This window comes from Pelobates fuscus, chromosome 3, assembly GCF_036172605.1.
Source record: "Pelobates fuscus isolate aPelFus1 chromosome 3, aPelFus1.pri, whole genome shotgun sequence".
In the NCBI taxonomy this organism is placed as follows: domain Eukaryota; kingdom Metazoa; phylum Chordata; class Amphibia; order Anura; family Pelobatidae; genus Pelobates; species Pelobates fuscus.
In genome coordinates this window covers 357,319,671-357,344,297 of record NC_086319.1, presented here as the reverse complement: position 1 = coordinate 357,344,297, position 24,627 = coordinate 357,319,671, and the positions used below count along the sequence as shown (strand labels likewise).

At 41.8% G+C, this 24,627-nt stretch overlaps 1 protein-coding gene across 1 annotated transcript in view; it reads left to right on the top strand.

Annotated features, from left to right (window-relative positions):
* Positions 1-24,627, top strand: part of LOC134603354 (adhesion G protein-coupled receptor E1-like) — a 152,376-nt gene that overhangs the window by 47,845 nt on the left and 79,904 nt on the right. The window contains exons 3-6 of the mRNA XM_063449226.1: positions 787-909; positions 1,828-1,980; positions 4,076-4,131; positions 10,844-10,939. Of these exons, the coding sequence (XP_063305296.1) occupies positions 787-909; positions 1,828-1,980; positions 4,076-4,131; positions 10,844-10,939 (428 nt within the window). The remainder of the gene's footprint in view (positions 1-786; positions 910-1,827; positions 1,981-4,075; positions 4,132-10,843; positions 10,940-24,627) is intronic.

Sequence of the window (24,627 nt, the reverse complement as noted above, 5' to 3'; positions counted from 1 at the left end):
TGGTCAGTCTTTAGAAATATCAACTCATGTGTAGATACTTTTGGATTTCAGAAGATTCCTCTTGTATGGTACTATCACATTTAGTGACCCAACCGGCATTTACCTTATCTGTCCATTGCCACATCCTAAACATGCAGCTTCTCGCATGATACATCATAAATCCTTATGTTTTACAAAAGCTGGATTGTCTGTGGAGGTTCCCACAGTCTTGGGCTCATAGACCCTGCTTTGTATTCTGTACTTGTATATGTACAAATATATGATGCAACAAGCTTCTTGGCAAGTGAGTTGCCATTATCTGAAGTGGCATTGCAATAATTAGATGACAGCACAGAGGAGGGAGAAATAAGAAACATAAATTTCTTTGCCTACCCCAGCATGCAAGCTGACATGCGACCTTGCGGATCTATGCAAACAACTGTAAAGACCCCACAAGTGACAGTGACAAGTTAAGTTCTCTCTCATCTAAAGATTTAAACATGCCAGAGTGTATACATGCAGCCATGGTTGAAGCACTGTGGGCTGGGACCTTATTGAGTTCACTATATATGGATTAGAATATGTGCCTCAGACACCTGTGATTAGTTTGAAAGATATTTGAGATTTGTGCCAGTTTTGTGATGTGTATAGCCTAATCAATGTTAGACTTGTCCTTTGTTGTTTTATACTGCACATGGCAGGAATGAGACTGGTAAATTTATTGTGATTCTGTTGCCTTGTAGAGTAATTTCTTATATCAGGTTATACAAGAGTATATTTTCATATTTCAATGTTTTGTCTCTACAGATGAACATCTGTGTAGTCCTGGCATTGTCTGTCCAAAAAATGAGACCTGTTTAAATATTGCAAAGTGTCGCTGCTTGAAAGGATATTATAAATGTACGAAACCAGGGATCATGATCTGCAGAGGTAAGTTCTACCACATCTTAAATCAGTAGGAACCTTGATGTATTCAGGTAACTCCATTAGTAGACATGTCTACCCATGTCCAATCGTTCTTAAAGATTAATCACTTTCTCCTTTTCCAAGTCTGCTTGCATGTTTCTGGTGGCCTGAATAAAATAATTTAGGATGACCCACCTCTTTGATTAGCTGTGCTGACTCTCTCTGAAGTACAACCCAGCAGTAACACTTCTTGATGGACCAACAAAAAACTAGATTCTTGATTAGGTGGGAAGGAATACTGCCTTATTTAAATAAACACAAAAAGTTTAAACGTTTAAATACAGTATAATATTTAGATTACAGGTAGGTAAACAATAGCGAGTGAACTAGGACCTGATGCAGAACTTGAAGGCAAAGCATACAAACAGTTCTAGCTGGTTTGCTGTGGGGGTTACTTACTAAGAACTTTATGTGCTTCCAAAGGCTTAACATAAGAAAATATAACACATGCAATTCTAGTTCAAAATCTTACAAATGCCAATTTGTTTGCGATAACATCAAATGTACAATTTCACTGGAAGATGTTATATCTGCAACAAAATATTTCTGTTAATTTTGTCAAACGCACAATCGCGACCCCAATTATTTCCATTTGTGATTAGATTTAGAGATTTCACTTTTCTTTTACATTGGCACTGTTACGTTTTTAAATCCGTGCTTGCCATGAATTGCATTATATAGGCACACCACGATTCTTTAATTTATTGAGTTCATATTACACTTTTGCCCAAATCCAATGACTGAAGTGTCTCCTTTTGATGCATAACCAACAACATGCTCATTATGACATAAAAAATAATAATTATATATATATATATATATATATATATATATATATATATATATTAAACATTGACAATGGAGCCTTCATTCTGCTTCCAGATGTGAATGAATGCAACAAAATGAACAGGTGCAGTACTCGTGCAACATGCATAAACACGGATGGTGGTTACTACTGCAAATGTAAAAGACAGTATCGTCCAACATCCACAACTCAATTCTGTCCAAAAAAGAATCAGCCAGAACAATGTGAAGGTGGGTACAAACTGAAACTGAGCTTCTCTTCTGTTTGTCCTTAGAATTGACAGTTTAATATATTTAGATGAACTGTGCAAAATGCAGCACTAGAGGTACATGGCATGGGCAGGTTATGGTGACTTTCATATTGAGACACTTGTGTCTTTACTTCAGTCAACCATATCAATGACTGAGAATATGCAATGATCAACGAGATAAACCCTTGGTATAAATCTACATAGGCCCCTAGGCATGGTACCAATACAAGGCCTTGCCTCTTATTGTACAATCAACGTCAGCCTTACAGCACATATTCCCTGTTGCCCACTGTTGTTCATTTGTGTAGTTTAAAACATTAAGTTAAAAAAAGTTTCATGTGTGTGTGTCTTGGGATCTCTGTGTGTAAATATAGTGTGCAGGGCTGGGTGTGATGTGATTAATGTTCAGGATTGTGCACAGTTTTGTTTTTTTTCTCCATTAGTTAAGCAGACAGATGGCTGAGGTCATTACTATCATTAGTTCAAACATAAAGAATACCGCACTCTCACAGTGAAAACCGGGTGCAGCAAAGACCGGGTTGGCAAAACCCAATTTAGTAGATATTAGTAGAAAGCAGGTCCAGGCACTCAAGGTTTCTTCAAAGAGGCAGATATATTGAAAACTGAATTTGCAAAGTTTCTGCCTTCACAGAGGCCTATGTCAAGCTCAAAAGGTCTCTGTGAAGGTCGAAACGTTGTAAATTCAGTTTTCAATAAATTTGCCTTTTTGAAGAAACTTGGAGTGCCTGGACCTACTTTCTATTAATATCATTAGTGCCACAATTGTGTGCCACTGAATCTGTTTCTGTGACCTCCTGCAACCTACATTCCAGATTACTGTTTTCTTCTTCCAAGACTTCTCACTGCCAGAACACCTTCAGATGTGACTTAAGAGAGGGAGACTCTGATTTCCAATTGAGCTTGGACGGTTCAGGAGCGTGACAAAAGCAAGAAACTAGAGCACACCTCTGGGTTGCAATTTACACTAAGCTGCTGAGTCAGCTGCTTGTGAAAGTCAGAGAACACTTCTAGGGAGCCAACATTTAACACAAGTATCTCAGGAGGTGGTGCTGTCCTGTTATCATGGCACAGCGCGAGCCCTGCAGACAGCAAGGCATAGCTGCCCCTTTAAGAGACCTGGCTGGATTAGAACTCACAGCTCCAGCATCCCAGTCAGGTTCTCTGCCATGACATCAGTTTCTGTTTGCATTGTTTCTGCTTCCTGACCCTTTGCCTGTATTAAGCAGCACTGATCCACCTGCAACCCTTTTCCAATTAGGGTCAGCTGCATCTAATTAGCAGGCTGTAAAAGCCAGCCCTGCTTGAAACCTAGGATCTGGTCATTTTGCATGTTTGGTGTTTCCTGCTGGATCTTTGCTGCACTACTGACTGATTTCCTGGACTCTGACCTCTGCCTGCTTTACCGACTACGTTACTCCGCTGCCAGCCCTGACTTCTGCTTCTCGTCTGTCCCTGCCTTTGGAATACCCCTTTATCTGTACTGTTATTTTGGATTTTGTCTCCTCCTTGTGCCATCTCCTGCAACTGGGCTCCAACTCCTGGTAAACTGTTCCATAAGTCCCCAGGTGACTGTTACACCTGTGGAATCAACCAATGAATGTACGAGGATTGACCTCTGTCTGTCATGAAAAGTCAGCTTACAAGCCACAGTGAGTGCGTTATCTGTCACCCATGCACATTAGCTGTAGAGTTCCCTGGGCAGAATAGAGTAGATTAATAAAGCTCTAATTTAAAGAATATGTTGCTTATATTTTATTCAGGAAAGCCAAGCTATGTATGGACAGCTCCTGAAGCACATATGAGGAATTTCCTCCATTTGGACTGAGAAGGGTTTTAATTCCATAAGGACTAGGATATTTTTATTTTGACATTCCTGTCATGTCAGCCTTCAATGAGTGATAGCAGGCATAATATATATTATATAATGCACATGTATATACTGTCATTAAACTGAGACATTGGATTTTATAAATGTATCCAAGCGTACTGATCAATACAAAGTGAAGGCTGACACAATGTGCCAAAATGTTCTCTCATTTGCTTTTTCCTTCCAGTGTTTCCACCAGTATGTGCTAGTCCAGAAGAAAATAAATGTACTCCAAGTAATGATGTAAGTATGAAACTGTAATCTTGCTACATTTTAAACATTTCAAAGAAGTGAGATGAGTATATGTAACATAGACAGGAATATTCACTAGCTGGGGAATTGTCAGACATTCACTTGCAAATTGTAAGCTGAAATATTTGAGATGGAAAGATAGAGTTGGATATTATTTTTTTATGTTTAACTATTTTGGCCTGGAATTTGAGTTTTGAGAATTTAGTGAATAAACGATGATTTTAGGATATAGTTTGTGTAACAATGTTCAGATGTAACACCTTCCACCACACTTTATTATACAAAATGAAGATATGTTTAACTTGTAAGATTCATTCTTCTCTTTAAATATAACAGAGAGAGAAAGAGAGTATTTGTGTGTGTGTGTACGTATTTATATCATTTGTTTTTGTATCTCGTTTGGGTTTGGTGTCTTCCATAATATTAGTAGTGTTAACCATTTGCAGAGATCAGCCTTCAGGTGCACAAATGGTTGAACCCAAATTATGTGTTGTAATCCCCATGATCAGTCAATACTAGACTTGCTAACAGCAGACTAATTTGGTTCAGCCTAACCATTTTTTTTTTTTTAAGAAAATGGTAATTAATTTGGGACCTCTGACAATCTTTCATTTGACGGTTTGGCTTGTCCAAGTATAGTCCTTGAAAAATATTCAGCAAAATTCAACAAACCACAAAGGGAATGTAAATCAGTGTAATGCACAATAAATACATAATATATAATGTTATGTTTATATTTTGAAGTACACTGATAGCAACACTTTGCAAGCCATTTGGTCCACTCCTCATGTGAGAAAAAACTAAGAAAAAGAGGAAGAGCAGTAAATATATATATATATATATATATATATATATATATATATATATATATATACACACACACACTGAACAAAATTATAAATGCAACACTTGTTTTTGCTCCCATTTTTTATGAGCTGAACTAAAAGATCTAAGACTTTTTCTATGTACACAAAAAGCCCATTTCTCTCAAATATTGTTCACAAACCTGTCTAAATCTGTGTCAGTGAGCACTTCTCCTTTGCCAAGATAATCCATCCACCTCACAGGTGTGGCATATCAAGATGCTGATTAGACAGCATGATTATTGCACAGGTGTGCCTTAGGTTGGCCATTGTCATGACACTGCTTAGCTGATTTGCCCTCGTGCAGTACTCATACTCACCACTGTTTCTGTTTGGCACTGTTCCTGATTTCTTTTCATTAACCCCTTAACGCCGTTACGGCGTGCTATGCCGTCACGGGTTAAGTGGGCTTTAACGCCGTTATGACGGCATAGCACGCCGTAACGGCTTGCAGCCCCAGGAGGTAAGTTATACTTACCTCCGCCGCGATCCGCTTCGGGAGGACTGTCTCACAGCCCAGGCAGCCCTCCCACGGCAAATCAGGCCCCCGGGGGCCATGTGATCGCTCTCAAAGAGCGATCACATGGCCCCCTATAGCTGGCTGTGGATATGCCAGCAGGGGGACTGTTTGAAATATCAGACAGTCCCCCTGCTGGTGGGAAGTATAAAAAATAAATAAAAGACAAGTGTAAAAATAAATTAAATATATTTTTATATATATATAATATGTATATATATTATATATATAATATATATACATATTATATATATGTAACGTCATACAAAGTGTATTTTAATATTAATATGAGTATATATATTAATATTAAAATACACTTAGAATGACGTTACATATATATAATATGTATATATATTATATATATAATAGATGTACATATATATATTATATATAAATACGTATAATTAAAATAATAAATAAATAAAATAATAAAATAAATAAATAAAATATTGAAACAAAATTTAATATAAATTATATATGCATATGTAATTTCATTCTAACTGTATTTTGTTATTAATATATATATATATCGGTAACAAAATACACTTAGAATGACATTCTATATATATCTATATATATATATATATATATATATATATATATATATAAAATACAAATAACCGCAAATATATATATATAGATAAATACATATAATTACATAAAAGATTACATTAGTATACACGTAGAATTTAAATACCTATAAATGCATATATATTAAAATTCTACATGTATATTTAAATAATCTTTTAACGTAATTATGTGATTTGATTAATTAAAATTTGATTGACATGCCTGACAACACAGGGAGAAAGTGCAGAGAATTTAATTTGCAAGCACTATATTTGACCCTGTAACTCTCCAAGACACCATAAAACCTGTACATAGGGGGTACTGTTTTACTCGGGAGACTTCGCTGAACTCAAATATTCGTGTTTCAAACTGGTAAATTGTATTACAACGATGATATTTTAAGTAAAAGTGAAGTTTTTTGCATTTTTTACAAACGAACGGCACTTTTATGGACTATATCATTGTTGTAATATGTTTTACTGTTTTAAAACACTAATATTTGTGTTTAGTGAAGTCTCCCGAGAATAACAGTACCCCCCATATACAGGTTTTATGGTGTTTTGGAAAGTTAGAGAGTCACATATAAGGCTTGCATTTCATTTTTTTCACATTGAAATTTGCCAGATTGGTTATGTTGCCTTTGAGAGCGTATGGTAGCCCAGGAATGAGAATTACCCCCATGATGGCATACCATTTGCAAAAGTAGACAACCCGAGGTATTGCAAGTGGGGTATGTCCAGTCTTTCTTAGTAGCCACTTAGTCACAAACACTGGCCAAATATTCGTTTTTTGCTTTTTTCACACAAAAACAAATATGAACGCTAACTTTGGCCAGTGTTTGTGACTAAGTGGCTACTAAAAAAGACTAAACATACCCCACTTTCAATACCTTGGCTTGTCTACTTTTTCAAATGGTATGCCATTATGGGGGTAATTCTCATTCCTGGGCTACCACACCGTCTCAAAGGTAACATTACCAATCTGGCAAATTTCAATTTGAAAATGTAATGTTCTATATTTGACCCTGTAACTTTCCAAAACAACATAAAACCTGTTAATGGGGGGTACTGTTGTACTCGTGAGACATCGCTGATTACAAATATGTGCATTTTTTTGCAGTAAAACCTAACAGTATTATGACATCACAGTTAAAATGTCAGACGGAAATGCAAATTTAAAAAAAAATCTTATTTTCTCACATTTTTTTTACTTTTATTCATAATAAATGATGTTCCATATATGAATAGTTAATGATAGATTAAAGCCCTGTTTCTCCTGAACAAAATGATATATAATAAGTGTGGGTGCATATAATTTGAAAGAGGGGAACTACGGGTGAACAGACATATAGCGCAAATTCCAGTTTTTGTTTACGTTTTGTTTTGATCAGAACGTGCACTATTGACTCCGTCCTGAAGGGGTTAAGCACTTCACCTGGTCCTTGTTTAGCACCTATTTAGTTTGGGTTCTCCCCTCACTCCTTGCCAGATCATTGCCTTTTGTTTCCTGTTTCCCTGGTTTCCTGTGTTTCTTGCTCCTTGCTCCTGGCTCTTGGCTCCTGCATACTGCAACTTGGTCCTGTGTACTGCGTCTACTGGTCTTCATCCTGTGTCCTCCTGATCCTGCGTTATTGTGTCCTCCTGATCCTGCGTTATTGTGTCCTCCTGGTCCTTCGTTGCTGTGTCCTCCTGGTCCTTCGTTGCTGTGTCCTCTGACCCTGTGTTCTGGTTCTGTGGTCCCGGCTTATCTACCAGTGGTCCTGTCCCTGCAGACTTGTTCATTTATTCTACTTTTTGATCTTGATGTCACTACATTAGACTTGTGACTCTGGATTTGTGCCCTACCTTATACTCGTGGTAGCTGCACAATCCTGCCCTTACCAAAGGACTTTCAGTATTTGTTACCTGGACGATTCGTGCTTATTTTTGATTTACTGTATATATGTTGTGGCCTTGTCTGTGTATATATATATTGTTTTGCTTTCTCCTTTGGTTCCCTGTAAATATATATGATTCTTGCTTTACCCTATTCATTTGTGTCCTGGCATTATTTCTCCGCTGAATGGGTTCCCACATTTAAAGTGACAGTGCTGTTCCAGGGCAGCACCCCTTCATGTCATTACAGCCATAATAAAAGGCCACTCTAAAATGTGCAGTTTTACTGTATTGGGGGGGACCAGGATGGTCAGGGGGGGTACGAAAACCAGTCAGTATTTGGTGTGACCACCATTTGCCTCACGCAGGGCAGCACATCTTTCGCATAGAGTTGATCAGGTTGTTGATTGTGGTCCGTGGAATGTTGGTTCACTCGTCTTCAATGGCTGTGCGAAGTTGCTGGACCTGGAACATGCTGTTGTATACGCCGATCCAGAGCATCCCAAACATGCTCAATGGGTGACAAGTCTGATGAGTATGCTGGTCATGCAAGAACTGGGATGTTTTCAGCTTCCAGGAATTGTGTACAGATCCTTGCAACATGGGGCCGTGCATTATCATGCTGCAACATGAAGTGATGCTTGTAGATGAATGGCACAACAATTGGCCTCAGAATTTTGTTTATGCACCTGTGTTCATTGTCCATAACATACGCCTGCCCATACCATAACCCCACCGCCATCATGGGCCACTCGATCCACAAAGTTGACATCAGCAAGCCGCTCACCCACACAACGCCATACACACCATCTGCCCTGTACAGTGAAAACCCGGGATTCATCCGTGAAGAGAACACTTCTCTACAGTGCCAGACGCCATTAAATGTGAGCATTTGCCCACTCAAGTCGGTTACGATGACGAACTGCAGTCATGTCGAGACCCCGATAAGGACGACTAGCATGGAGATGAGCTTCCCTGAGACGGTTTCTGACAGTTTGTGCAGAAATTCTTTGGTTATGCAAACCGATTATTGCATCAGCTGTCCGGGAGACTGGTCTCAGATGATCTTGGAGGTGAAGATGCTGGATGTGGAGGTCCTGGGCTGGTGTGGTTACACGTGGTCTGCGGTTGTGAGGCCGGTTGGATGCACTGCTTAATTCTCTGAAACACCTTTAAAGATGGCTTATGGTAGAGAAATGAACATTCAATTCATGGGCAACAGCTCTGGTGGACATTCCTGCAGTCAGCATGCCAATTGCACACTCCCTCAAAGTTTGCGACATCTGTGGCATTGTGCTGTGCGATAAAACGGCACATTTTAGAGTGGCCTTTTATTGTGGCCAGCCTAAGGCACACCTTTGCAATAATCATGCTGTCTAATCAGCATCTTGATATGCCACACCTGTGAGGTGGATGGATTATCTCAGCAAAGGAAAAGTGCTTACTAACACAGATTTAGACAGATTTGTGAACAATATTTGAGAGAAATAGGCCTTTTGTATACATAGAAAAAGTCTTAGAACTTTGAGTTCTGCTCATGAAAAATGGGGGCAAAACCAAAAGTGTTGCGTTTATAATTTTGTTCAGTGTGTATATATACACACAGAGAATGAAAAAATGAGAGCACTCTATTTTTTTAATATAACACAATATTTTTGTAAAATCCCCTGAGTGCTCTTGTTTTTTCATTCTCTGTGTAACCCTACGCTGTGCAGCACCGTGGTTATTTGTATTCCAACTATATTAATGCAGAGTGCCAGATTCCTAATTATTAGTTATATATATATATATAATTTAAGGGACACTATAGTCACCAGAACACGTAGTGTAGTGGCTCTGGTGAGTATAGTCAGTCCCTGCAGGCTTTTTGATGTAAAAACTGACTTTTCAGAGAAAAGTCACTGTTTACATTGCTGCCTAAATACACCTATAGGAAAGCATTGGATTGGCTGAGATTGGTAATTCTGATGATCTCAGCCAAGGAGGCAGCACTGGAATACAGGTGAGTTTTTACTTTGGTTAAGTGGAGTTTGGGGAGGCAGGGGGCTATATGGTGTTTTAATACTATAGGGTAAGGAATACATGTTTGTGTTCCTGACCCTACAGTGTTCAGTTAAATATATAAATATGTTGTATGGCTTTTTTTGGGTTTTTTTCACTGCTTCTAACCACCATCCCCCCCCCCCCCCCCCCCCCCCCCTCTCCCCGTCCGTTGATCACTGCACACTTTATCTGTGAATAATATTTAGTGGCTGTCCCTTAGCAATCAACCAGCTATTGTTGTCATTAATTCTCTCTGTTTGGTGGCATGGGTGGAACTAGAATGCTGAAGCAAATACACATTCTTGTCAATCTCCCTAGTTGTTTTCTCAGTTATGTTCCTATGGCACTTCAGAGGTACAGAAATGTGGCCAAACTACCAACTGGCCTACATTTGGATGAATTAGAATAATGCACTAGTCTATTCAATACTCTGAATTCTTGAAATGAAAACCATCAATATGTGTTTTTCATGGCCAAAATGTCTTCACCTTCAATACAAGCCAATTGTTATTTGATGGATTCTAGATGTAGGATATTGTTCAGATGTGATAAATTTTACTGAATTTTATTTTAGACAAATGAAGAAAAGTTTAACTTGATTATCTTTTCTCCTCATCATGTATCAGTGACTTTACCTAACAAACTTCAGAAACCTCACTATGAGTAATGCAAAGAAATGTGAATGACCAGCTTTCAATGACTGAAAATTAATAGTGGGCTGTAGTTGCTATTGTGCTTGAAATGTCTCAATAATGTGCTTTCTAACTCTTTATTCTCTCCTCGCTACCATAACATTTTTTACATCCATTTACATATATTTTCGCTTTGTCTTACAGCAGGATAATTCATGTTCTCTACTGAATGGGTTATACAACCTCCGGAACTCTTCTTGCCAGGAGGATAATAAGCAAAACCAATCGTCTAAACTCCAGGTGACAATATAGCTAATAATATTAACAGATCAACATACATTATAATTTGGTAGTACATGCTGATCATCTTGCATTGTTGGAAGCAGTATTTAAAATGGTAGCAATATTTGATCTAGGGTTCATATAGCCAGAGCAGGCCCAAGACATTGTACTGCAAGGGTGAAATGTGGCACCCTCCCCACCCCCAAAAGTGAAGTTTGTGCCTGTGTATGTGCTGTGGGTGAAGTGTGTGTCTAAGTGTTTGCTGGGGATAAAATGTGTCTCTGTGTGTGTTTTGAGGATGAAGTGTATGTCTAACTGTGTGCTGGGGATGAAATGTATGTGTTTGCTGGGGATGAAGTGTATGTCTGCAGTATGTGTGCTGGGTATGTAGTGTGTGTCTGTGTGTGCTGGGGATGTAGTGTGTGTCTGTGTGTGCTGGGGATGTAGTATGTGTCTGTGTGTGCTGGGGATGTAGTATGTGTCTGTGTGTGATGGGGATGTAATGTGTGTGTTGGGGATGTAATGTGTGTGCTGAGGATGTAATTGTGTGTGTGTGTGTGCTGAGGATGTAGTGTGTGTGTGTGGTGGGGATGTAGTATATGTCTGTGTGTGCTGGGGATGTAGTATGTGTCTGTGTGCTGGGGATGTAATGTGTGTGCTGGGGATGTAATGTGTGTGCTGGGGATGTAATGTGTGTGCTGAAGATGTAATTGTGTGTGTGTGTGTGTGCTGAGGATGGAGTGTGTGTGCTGAGGATGTAATGTGTGTATGTGCTGAGGATGAAGTGTGGGCCTGTATGTGTGCGTCTGTGTGTGCTTGGGATGTAGTGTGTGTCTGTGTGCATGTTGGGGATATAGTATGTCTTTGTGTGCTGGGGATGTAGCGTGTGTCTGTGTGTGCACTGCCAATACACTTACCTATACACTGTGTCTGTGTATATGCATGTGTGTCAGTGTTTGTACCTGTGTGTCTGTATGTGTGTCAGTGATTGTATCTGTTTTTCTATGTATTTGCATGTGTGGCAGTGTTTGTATTTGCGTGTCTATATATCTGCATGTGTATCAGTGTGTCTGTGCAACTTTATGTGTGTTTTTGCATCTGCGTCAGTATGTGTATCAAACACTGACACACATGCAGATACAGACATACATACACACACTCAAATATACAGATAAACACACTACACAGATACATACACACAGATACACATACACACAGCTACACACGCACACAGATACACACACTAGACACAGATATACACACACATTATGAAAAAAAAAAACACCCTGCAGTATATTATCTTCTGATGGCTGTGGCTGGTGGGAGTTGGGGGCCTGTTGTCCCTATCTAGATCCGGTCTCAGTGTGTGTGAGCTCGGAGGAAGTGAGAGGCTGTCACTTCCTGCCAGCTCTCCCTATGAATAGAAAGGGCCCGGTCGTGATGTTACAGCACTGCAGCGCACAACCTTCACACAGAACTCCTGTTTCAGATGATGACAGGGGCAGCAAAATGACGCCCCTGCCAGTGTGCCACCTGGAGCCATGGCCCCATCGAATTCTATGGACGGGTCAGCCTGCACATAGCTGTGCGTTATTTGCATTTATTTCAAAATTACAGTGAGATGAAATACTGATAAATGAGTCAGCTTTCCACCTTACGTGACTGCTCTGCTTAGAAGGAATTAAACTACAACGATCATGGTTATTCACTATAATGAGAATTCAAGGTGGACATGATGGAAACTAAAGTAAAGTAAAAAAAATACAAAAAAAAAACTGGGTCCATTGTAGTAATTGTCACTGAAATAATGTCACTGTGCCAATATCTTCAAAAGGTTAGCTTCCATGGTAGAAAGTAGGAAAACAGGTATGCAGCAATATTGAAGCAGATGATCAGGTAAAGAAAGCAGTCTGGAACCGATAAAATAAATTTAAATTTAACTTCTAACAATAAATCACAATAATATAGAAAAAAGGGTGCGCTGTGCCTTTAAGACAAAGATTGTGCAATATTTCTTTAAAAACCAATGTAAAATATTTGTGCTATAGTAATTCACAATATTTATATTATGAGTGTGGTATTATCTTGATACACACGTGAACATACACAAAAGTGCAAATGTGCTGATATCTCTGATATCACAGTGCTTAAGTGCAACACAAAATTCAAAAAAATGAAGTGGATACAATACCCAGCTGTATATACCCTCGATTGGGTTACTTCAAATTACTTGTGCATATGTATGAAAATAAAAAGAAAAGTAAGAAAAGTATAAAAGAAAATCCTCCTCTGGACAAAATGTTCGGTTTGGTTGCCGGCAAACGCAATACCGCAGACACTTCCTGGAGGCGGGGCTTTCGTGACGTAACCACGTGACGTAACCACGTGACGTAACCACATGACGTAACCACGGTCCCGTGGTTACGTCACGAAAGCCCCGCCTCCAGGAAGTGTCTGCGGTATTGCGTTTGCCGGCAACCACACCGAACATTTTGTCCAGAGGAGGATTAAGGGAGCTAAGTGACATCGTTTTATACTGTGGAATCTTGCAGATATTAAAGTTATTTTTCGTTTTCAAGCTGCTGCCGTCCTGTGTATCTTTCATATACAAAGCGGATACAGTTGGAGCAGGCTTATCTGCTCCCCACTTGTGAGTGTACCCATAGAGAGATTGTCTCCATATGCTATATTTATTTGACTGTATTACGCTATGCACTTTTCTTTTTATTTTCATACATATGCACAAGTAATTTGAAGTAACCCAATCGAGGGTATATACAGCTGGGTATTGTATCCACTTCATTTTTTTGAATTTTGTGTTGCACTTAAGCACTGTGATATCAGAGATATCAGCACATTTGCACTTTTGTGTATGTTCACGTGTGTATCAAGATAATACCACACTCATAATATAAATATTGTGAATTACTATAGCACAAATATTTTACATTGTTTTTTAAAGAAATATTGCACAATCTTTGTCTTAAAGGCACAGCGCACCCTTTTTTTCTATATTGTCGTTTTTTAGTGTTTTATGAGCTATTGCACTTTATAAGGGAGCCGCTTTTTAAAGTTTTAGCATTTACATATTGTAGACGTGTATTGAGCGCCTTCTGTTACTTGTTCTTTTTTTGGTGTAATAAATCACAATAAAGTTAAAATTAAAATAAAATATGTACTTAATGTACATACCATTTTTTGTATCATGTCATTGATTTTAATTTAAAAAAAATAATAAAATGTGAAAAATTTAAAAAAACTAAAACATGTTTTTTGACTTTTACTTGAAAATCTTTTAATTATCTACAAAAGCTAATAGAAAAATGCTAAATAGATTCAAAATGTTGTCCTGAGTTTAAAAACACCCAGTGTTTACATGCTTTTTGCTTTTTTTTTTTTTTTGCAAGTTATTGGGCTATAAGTACAAGCAGGAAATTGCTCTTTCAATATATACATTTTTTACATCAGGGCCGGTGCAAGGATTTTTGCCGCCCTAGGCAAAAAAAAATTTGCCGCCCACCATGTGACATCACAATGCCCCGCCCATATGCTCTGCCATATGGGCCAACGCCAGTCTTCACAAAGTGTCTTATCTGAAAAGACAGTGTGTTTACATTAAAAAGCCTACAGGCACAGGCTATAGACACCAGAACCACTACATTATGCTGTAGTGCTTCTGGTGACTATAGTATCCATTTAATGTGAGGTAAATTAGAGATTAGTGCCACTAATAATATATTGGATTGCCTACTTACCACCAGATGAGGACAAGAGGCTGATGGGCTCAGTCTGGCTCCACAGGTCTGGTGTAGAAGAGGCTCTCTGGAGACTGTTTTTAACAGTGCTCACAACAATTAACGAACAGGAAGCAGCTCCATTTTTTAGGGTCCCTTACACAGCTCAAGGTCTGGGCCCCCAGGGGGCATACGCCTACAATGCCCACCCATAAATCCACCTACATGGCCCATCCATGAGTTGGGGATGTTTTATGTGTGCAATTTGTGTAAGGGATGTAGTGTGTTTATAGGGGATGTAGTGTGTGTTTGCGTGTAAGGAATGCATTGTATGTTTCTGAGTGTGTGTGTGTGTGTGTGTGTGAGTAGGAATGCATTGTATGTAATTGAATGCAGTGTGTGTCTGTAAGGGGTGCATTAATTATGTAAGAGAACGTAAGGGATGCATTGTGTGTTTCGGGTGTGTCTGTGTGTGAGTAGGAATGCATTGTATGTTTCTGTGTGGGGGGGGTGCATTGTGTATGTGTGTAGTGTAAAAGAGAGGGTTTGTGGGGTAGGATAGAGACTGGGAGGGGAACAGCTCTTTCTTTTTTTTAAAAAATTCATAGTGCTCTCCCCTCAATTATTGATTTCCCCTTCCCTTCTGTCCCTCCGTGTTCTCCCCTTCTGTCACTTAGTGCTCTCCCTTGGCCCCCTGTCCCTCTGCAGTCCCCCTTGGTGGTCTTCTCACTCCCCCCTCCTTAGTGGTCCTCCCTCTCCCAAACCCCTTAGTGATCCTCCCTCTCCCAAACCCCTTAGTAGACCTTCCCCTACTCCCCCCACCCCCTTAGTGGTAATCACCCTCCTCCCCTCTCCTTAGTAGTCCTCCCTCCTTACCCCCCTTTGGTGGTCCTTCCCCCCCTTAGTGGTCCTTATCCCCCCTCCCCTACTGGTCCTTATCCCCCTCCCCTAGTGGTCCTTATCCCCCCCCTCCCTCCCATAGTGGTCCTTATCCCCCCCATCACTCCCCTAGTGGTCCTTTTACCCCCCCCTCCCTTAGTGGTCCTTATATCCCCCCTCCCTTAGTGGTCCTTATATCCCCCCTCCCTTAGTGGTCCTTATACCCCACCTCCCCCTTAGTGGTCCTTATACCCCCCTCCCCCTTAGTGGTCCTTATACCCCCCTCCCCCTTAGTGGTCCTTATACCCCCCCACTTAGTGGTCCTTACAACCCCCCCCTTCTTAGTGGTCCTTACAACCCCCCCCCCCTTAGTGGTCCTTACCCTCCCCTCCTGCCCATGTAGCGTGGCCGGGCGGCGCGGAACACGGGACAGGAACCTCTGTTTCCTGTACCCGGCCGCCGGCGGAATGACCGGAAATGCTCACTCAGTGAGCACTTCCTGTCATTCCGCCGGCGGCCGGGTACAGGAAACAAAGGTTCCTGTCCCGCGTTCCGCGCCGCCCGGCCACGCTACATGGAGAGACCGGCAGGAGGGAGCGCTCTGCGCTTCCCTCCTGCCGGTCACTCAAACCCGCCCGCCCTCCGTGCAGCAGTGCTGCGCCGCCTGGGGCTTGTTAAAGCGCTCAGGCGGCGCAGCATGAGGAGGCGCAGCGGGGACAGGGATCCGGCGCCCCCTGGTAAGTTGCGCCCTAGGCGGCTGCCTAGGTCGCCTTACAGGTGGCGCCGGCCCTGTTTTACATTTATCAATAGTGACATTGTAACACTTATCTGTCATAAATCCCTGAATCACACCCCACATGTACATATTTTTTTAAAGTAGACAACCAAGGGTATTCAATATGGGGTATGTCCAGTCTTTTTTAGTAGCCACTTAGTCACAAACACTGGCCAAAGTTAGCATTTAAATTTTTTTGTGTGTTAAAAATGCAAAAAACGCTAACTTTGGCCAGTGTTTGTGACTAAGTGGCTACTAAAAAAGGCTGAACATACCCCATTTGCAATACCTTGGGTTGTCTTCTTTTGCAAATGGTATGCCATCATGGGTGTAATTCTCATTCCTGGGCTACCATACCCTCTCAAAGGCAACATTACCAATCCGACAAATGTCAATAAAAAAGTAAAATCAAGCCTTATATTTGACCCTGTAACTTTCAAAAACACTATAAAACCTCTACATGTGGGGTACTGTTATACTCAGGAGACTTCGCTGAACACAAATAATAGTGTTTCAGAACAGTAAAACCTATCACAGCAATGATATCATCAGTGAAAGTGCCGTTTGTGTGAGAAAAATGCAAAAAAAAATCACTTTCACTGACCATATCATCACTGTGATATGTTTTACTGTTTTGAAAGACTAATATTTGTGTTTAGTGAATTCTCCCGAGTAAAACAGTACCCCTCATGTACAGGTTTTAGAGTGTTATAGAAAGTTACAGGGTTAAACACAGTGCTTGCAAATTAAATTCTCTGGACTTTCGGCCTGGGTACTCAGGCATGTCCCTCAAATTGCAATCAATAAAATTACTTAATTGTGTAATAATATTACATAAATATGCACGTATAATTTAAATATATATACATATTTATATATTGGAAGTCTACATGTATATTTATGTAATTATGTATATGGACATATGTATATTTCGTATTATTTTTATTTATTTATACATAGATATATATCATTTCATTCTAAGTGTATTTTGATATTTATATATATATATATATATATATATATGCGTGTGTAATTTAATTAGAAGTGTATTTTTATATTAATATATGTATATAAAAATACACTTAGTATGAATATATATATATATACACACACACATATTTATTCATTTTTTACTGTTTTTTTTTTTTTACTTTATTTGTGATTTTCCACTTGCAGGGAGACTGCCTGTCAGCACAGACAGTCCCCCTGCAGGCAGATACACAGGCACCTATTGCGGTCATCTGATCGAGCGATCACGTGGCCGCGGGGTCCTGATCTGCTGCAGGGAGACTGTCTGGGCAGACAGGCAGTCCCCCCAGACCGGGAGAAATGCTGATCACAGCCGGGGGAATGACGGCGATCAGGTAAGTACCCCAAGACCGTTATGACGGTTGAGTATTTTTAGGCTGTGTCCTATGTAGGTGATGATGATCCCGCCTAATAGATACTGCTGAACCAGAGTGGTGTAGGGACAACGTACGTAATGAAGGATACAGTTTCCCCAGGAGGATGACCTAGTGAAAGGTAAGGTATGATTAGTTTATCAATATTTTGTAAGTGGATGTTATATAAATGAAAAGCCCAATGAAGGGCTGAAATAGGTGCAACATGATATGATATGTTGCACACTGAGGGTCATGTAAATGGACGTTGCAAAGTCCCATTGAGGGCCTTTTGCAAGGACTATTTAATTTTATTTTTCGATCTGGTTTTATTTATGTATTTTTATTTTTACACGGCGTGATATAGGTAGTATAATAGGGCAACATATAACACCAGAGCACCAGGAAGGACAACATTAGATTGTAGCTGTAAGCCAGCCTGGGACTGAATGAAGCTTATGTAAGTGAAGGCCTAGTGAGAAATGTCAAGGTAGAGGAGTAGAAGGCTAAGAGAGCTCATTGTGATTCATGAGTAGTGGGGTAGCCATTTAAGGGCAATATGAGAATTAGCAGGTTGTAACCGTTTACCAGGAGTTGGAGCCAAGTTGCAGGAGATGGCACAAGGAGGAGGCAAAAAAACTAAAACAGAGTACAGATAAAGGGGTAATCCAAAAGGCAGGGTCAGACGAGAAGCAGCAGTCAGTGCTGGCAGCAGAGTATCGTAGTCAGTAAGGCAGGCAGAGGTCAGAGTCCAAGAAATCAGTCAGCAGAGAAACAAAGATCCAGCAGGAAACACCAAACAAACAAATTGACCAGATACTAGGTCTTAGGCAGAGCTGGCTATTACAGCCTGCTGATTAGGAGCAGCTGACCCTAATTGGTAAGAGCTGCAGGGGGATCAGCACTGCTCCATCCAGGAAAGGAGTCAGGAAGCAGAATAATGCAGAGAGATACTGAATCCGCCTGGTGGATAGCATGGTAGAGAACCTGACTGGGATACTGGAGCTGTGAGTTCAAACCCAGCTAGGTCTCACCTTGCTGTCTGCAGAGCTCCGGATGCACTGTGACAGAGTCCCCCCCACAAAGTGCAACCTCAAGTGCCAACAGACAGGGCTTCAACTAGAGGATCCAGTTCAGGCTCAGACAGCGAATTGAGGTGTGTATAGGCATCAGGATTTGAGCGAACCTGAACTGAAAAGTTCGGGTTTGTACCTAACATTAAACATTTTTTGAAACACGGAAATATCACTGTATGTTTGAGTTGGAGTTCGGTGTTCAGCGATTTAATGATGCGTTTTGAAAGGCTGCAGGGCAGCCAATCAACAAGTGTTTGACTTGTGTGCCCTAAGAAGCCATCACAGCCATGATTACTAATGGCATGGCTGTAATTGGCCAGTGCAGCATGTGACCCAGATAGTAGGGGCATGTCTGATCGGTTAGCTTGAAATCCAGCCAAACAGAGTGCCCTGTGTCATTTTACACAGCGTGAGAAAGTTCTTTGGAATTTGATATTTTAAGTGATTTCCCTATCCACATTTGTTTGCAGGGCACTTGTCCTACTCTTACCCCCATTTTACTTCCTTTTGCAGCCCTCTAGCCCTTTCCAGGAGTTTTTTAGAGCCATTTTTGTGCCCAAAAGTTCGGGTCACCATTGACTTCAATGGGGTTCGGGTTCGGGGTCAAGTTCGATCCTGAACCCGGACTTTTTTTCCAAAGTTTGGCCAAACCCGCCGGACCTGAACATCCAGGTGTCCGCTCAACTCTAATCAGGATCTGAGAGTGTTTGAACATTTTACATGTTATGTAAAAATAACATATTTAGTTTAGGGCCATGAATATGTCCGTATAACCATAGAACAGACATAATTATGACCAACATTATGTTAAAGTACACTTAACCAGGCCCAGAAAGGGCTTAAGCAATGTAAGTAGTGATGAACAGTGAAATAAGACTAACAGGCAGTACCATAAATGCTAAACACATGTATAGGCCCAAGTTTGGGCCTGACATCAATTTAGACCATCAGTTGCAACACCTAGCCATATGATTACTAAACAATGTAGGCTCACCCAATGCCTGAATACCCTGAGGGCAGACATAGCATACATATAAATACTGAATTTGGAAGAGGCCTGGTGAACAGAAGTAACAAACGCTGATCTGCTCAATCCTGACAAGTATAACCAAGGCTGTATGGGCCAGTAATAATCTGCAAATATGAAAAATAAATATATGGCATTGCATTAAACATTAAAATGCAGAATGACTAAATTAATTGCATATGTTAAAATTGATATGACCAAATGAGGGCCGAACACAGTAAGCAGAATGCATGCACCTAATTGAGGCATCACTATGATGCTATGTATGATTAAAATAGGCCAAATTCGTGTTAGTAGGGAAAATTGCCGTATCCGAATGAGGGGAGAATACGGACTAAACTGCGAATGCCTCCCTTGTTAGTGAAAGGTTGAACATGGGGTGAATACATGTTGAATGTCAGGGACAGTGTGGCCCAACCCGGGCTGAATGAACAAACGTATGTTTTTGTTGTAATAAACGTGCAAATAGCAACAGGAAAAGCCATGGCTGGGCCGGAATCGGCAGTGCCCCATGTGCTTCGAAGAAGGTGGCTGTTTTATTTTGTTTTGTTTTTTTACTAGAGTGAGGTAAAATGCATACTTGCGTGGACCACACAAGGCCAAGACCAGCTTGTTTGGAGTTTAGGCAGTTTGTTGTTGATGACCTTTGAACCGGAAGTAGATAGCTCTGTACTGCAGGGACTCTTTCTGGCCACAAAAGTGATGGAAAAGTTGTTTCAAGGGGACTAACACCTGGACTGGGGCATGCCGGAGGGGGATCCATGGCAAAACTCCCATGGAAAATTACACAGTTGATGCAGAGTCTGGTTTTAATCCACAAAAGGCATAAATCAACTAACATTCCTAAATCACAATGGATATGGATTGACACCTGACATATGACATATTGACACCTTGACATATGGATTGACACCTGTCCTCAGAGACCCTGATCCACACTGACACAGAGCAGAATAGGGACTATTCCCCCTACATAGGGTCACTTGGCATATATGGATTGACACCTATCCTAAGGATCCCTGATACGCACTGACACAGAGCAGAATAGGGAATGTTCCCCCTACATAGGGTCACTTGGCAGATATGGATTGACACCTATCCTAAGGATCCCTGACACACACTGACACAGAGCAGAATAGAGACTGTTACCCCTACATAGGGTCACTTGGCAGATTTGGATTGACACCTGTCCTCAGAGCCCCTGATACACACTGACACAGAGCAGAATAGAGACTGTTCCCCCTACATAGGGTCACTTGGCAGATATGGATTGACACCTGTCCTCAGAGACCATGATACACAGAGCAGAATAGAGACTGTTCCCCCTACATAGGGTCACTTGGCAGATATGGATTGACACCTGTCCTCAGAGACCATGATACACACTGACACCGAGCAGAATAGAGACTGTTATACTATTACCTATTATATAATATTGGCAGGGGCAAGGAAATTCCCTCTAAATAGATGGGTATAGGCAGAGAGTATGGAGACCGGAGTGATAAAGTGTCAGTAAGGTGATATAAAGTTAAATGTATCACAGACACACAGCCACCCTTTCTCTTAGCTAGTTTCCAGAAATGCTGGATAGGTAGAAGGGCTATAAAGACTCAGAGAGGTCTAAGAAGAATCCTCTGAACTAGGCCTAATCTCCTTAAACACCTTCAAGGGTGTTCTAAGCTAAAGCTCAATCTAAACATTTAGATGACTGCCTGATTTCCCATCACAGATGCTGGCTAGATGCTGGCTAGTAATAACAGTGTGCAAGACAAAGAGTGGGTCTAAGTGCCCATAGTGCAGTAAAGTGTCCCTAGTAAAGTGAAAAAGTGAAAAACAGAATAACGAGCTGGCGCCCAAGAGAATAACGAGCTGGCGCCCTATCGGGGGACGTGTAAATGGCATTGATTTTAGGAACCGGGAGATGGAAAAAGATGCTTGGTCGGTCCTCCTACTTCAAATTTGGGGCACTGCGTGTGCAATCTAATGTGCCACCAGATAGGAGTGGTGTGTTAAGTAGTACTATTCCTATCAGTTTAATCCCTGTTATGTGCCTTTTTTTTGTTTGGTTTTTGAAGCCACAGTGCAGCACCAGAGGGCCGAAAAATTAGGCATGTGCACATGCCTGAAAAATTAGGTATTGTTGCAGCCACTGCTGTAGCGGCCATAAAAATTGATGTTTGTTTCCCAGGCAGAAAGTGCCCAAAAACATTGCGGCTTGAACCCTAGTTGGTGGCGGATAAGTCACGCAAGTCAACCGGCATTCAGAGCTAAAATACAGCAGCGTGTGGACCATTTTTAGCCCAAGGCAGCTCATCTCATGAGGCCTTTTTTAGTTTTTTAATGCATCGCCCACTGTCAGTCCCTTCAGGATCCATCCCTCATTCATCTTAATAAAGGTGAGGTAATCTAGACTTTTTTGACCTAGGCGACTTCTCTTCTCAGTGACAATACCTCCTGCTGCACTGAAGGTCCTTTCTGACAGGACACTTGAAGCGGGGCAGGCCAGAAGTTCTATCGCAAATTGGGATAGCTCAGGCCACAGGTCAAGCCTGCACACCCAGTAGTCAAGGGGTTCATCGCTCCTCAGAGTGTCGATATCTGCAGTTAAGGCGAGGTAGTCTGCTACCTGTCGGTCGAGTCGTTCTCTGAGGGTGGATCCCGAAGGGCTGTGGCGATGCGTAGGACTTAAAAAGCTCCACATGTCCTCCATCAACAACATGTCTTTAAAGCGTCCTGTCCTTGCCGGCATGGTCGTGGGAGGAGGAGGATGACTTTCACCTCTTCCCCTGTTAGATTCCCGTTGTGCTGTGACATCACCCTTATACGCTGTGTAAAGCATACTTTTTAATTTATTTTGCAAATGCTGCATCCTTTCCGACTTGTTGTAATTCGGTAACATTTCCGCCACTTTCTGCTTATACCAGGGGTCTAGTAGCGTGGACACCCAGTACAGGTCGTTCTCCTTCAGCCTTTTTATACGAGGGTCCCTCAACAGGCACGACAGCATGAAAAACCGACCCCATTTGCACAAGGTTGGATGCCGAGCTACTCATTTCCCGTTCCTCCTCCTCAGTGATCTCAATGAAGGTATGTTCTTCCCCCCAGCCACGTACAACACTACGGGTACCAGATAGGAGACAACGAGCACCCTGGGATGCCTGTTGTGGTTGGTCTTTCTCCTCCTCCTCAAAGCCACATTCCTCCTCTGACTCCTCTTCCTCACAATCCTCTTCCAGCGTTGCTGCAGGTCCAGCAAGCGATGCTGATAAGGCTGTTTCTGGTGGTGATGGTGACCACAACTCTTCCTCTTCCTCTTCCTCTTCACGCTCATCTACGGCCTGATCCAGCACTCTTCGCAGGGCACGCTCCAGGAAGAAAACAAATGGTATGATGTCGCTGATGGTGCCTTCGGTGCGACTGACTAGGTTTGTCACCTCCTCAAAAGGACGCATGAGCCTACAGGCATTGCGCATGAGCGTCCAGTAACGTGGCAAATAAATTCCCAGCTCCCCAGAGGCTGTCCTAGCATCCCGGTTTGAGGAACTGACTCTGCTGGGTTTCAAACCCTGGTTTACATGCTGCTAAACCTCTTCCTTACCAGTACACCAGCCTGCCTTTTGCAAATGTACCTGAGATCTGGTAACCTTGACTCTACAAGCATTGGTATCAGTGACAAGTCTCTTCAGCTGTGTCTGGTCATGTGTCTGGTTCTTGGCCTATAAAATCCACTTCCTGTCTCTGTACCTTTGCCAGATTATTGTGGTTCCTGTACTCTCTAATCAAGCTTGTTCCTGTTTATCCTACCTGTTGCTGATTTTGGACCGTTTTGACTTTGCTGCTTCTCCTTCCCACTGACCTCGGCTTGCCTCACTACGATTATCATCTCTCTGTTCCAGTCTCCCATCTCTGCTTAAGACCAGAAGGCCACTCAAGGCTCAGGGGCTCAACCACCTGGGTAACGAGTGGCTACCTCTGGCAGAAAACATTGCTGATCTGGCTACTGGACTCCAAAACTTTGTAACATCAATATCATTACACCCGGTCATACAAATATTCATTAACGGCTTTTTCTTGTTGGAGCAGGTGGTCGAACATTAGGAGTGTTGAATTCCAACGTGTCGGGCTGTCGCAAATCAAGCGCCTCACTGGCATGTTGTTTCACCGCTGGATATCTGCAAAGTGCGCCATGGCCGTGTAGGAACGCCTGAAATGGCCACACACCTTCCTGGCCTGCTTCAGGACGTCCTGTAAGCCTGTGTACTTATGCACAAAGCGTTGTACGATCAGATTACACACATGTGCCATGCACGGCACATGTGTCAACTTGCCCAACTTCAATGCCGCCAACAAATTTGTTCCGTTGTCACACACCACTTTGCCGATATCCAGTTGCTGCGGAGTCAGCCACTTTTCCACCTGTGCGTTCAAGGCGGACAGGAGTGCTTGTTCGGTGTGACTCTCTGCTTTCAAGCAAGTCAAACCCAAGACGGCATGACACTGCCGTATCCGGGATGTGGAATAGTACCTGGGGAGCTGGGGGGGGCCGTTGATGTGGAGCAAAACGCAGCAGCAGAAGAGGACTCAGTCGAGGAGGTTATGGAAGAGGATGGAGTAGGAGGAGTAGAGGAGGTGGCAGCAGGCCTGCCTGCAAGTCGTGGCGGTGTCACCAACTCCTCGGCAGAGCCACACATTCCATGCTTGGCAGCCGTCAGCAGGTTTACCCAATGCGCTGTGTAGGTGATATACCTGCCCTGACCATGCTTTGCAGACCAGGTATCAGTGGTCAGATGGACCCTTGCCCCAACACTGTGTGCCAGACATGCCATTACTTCC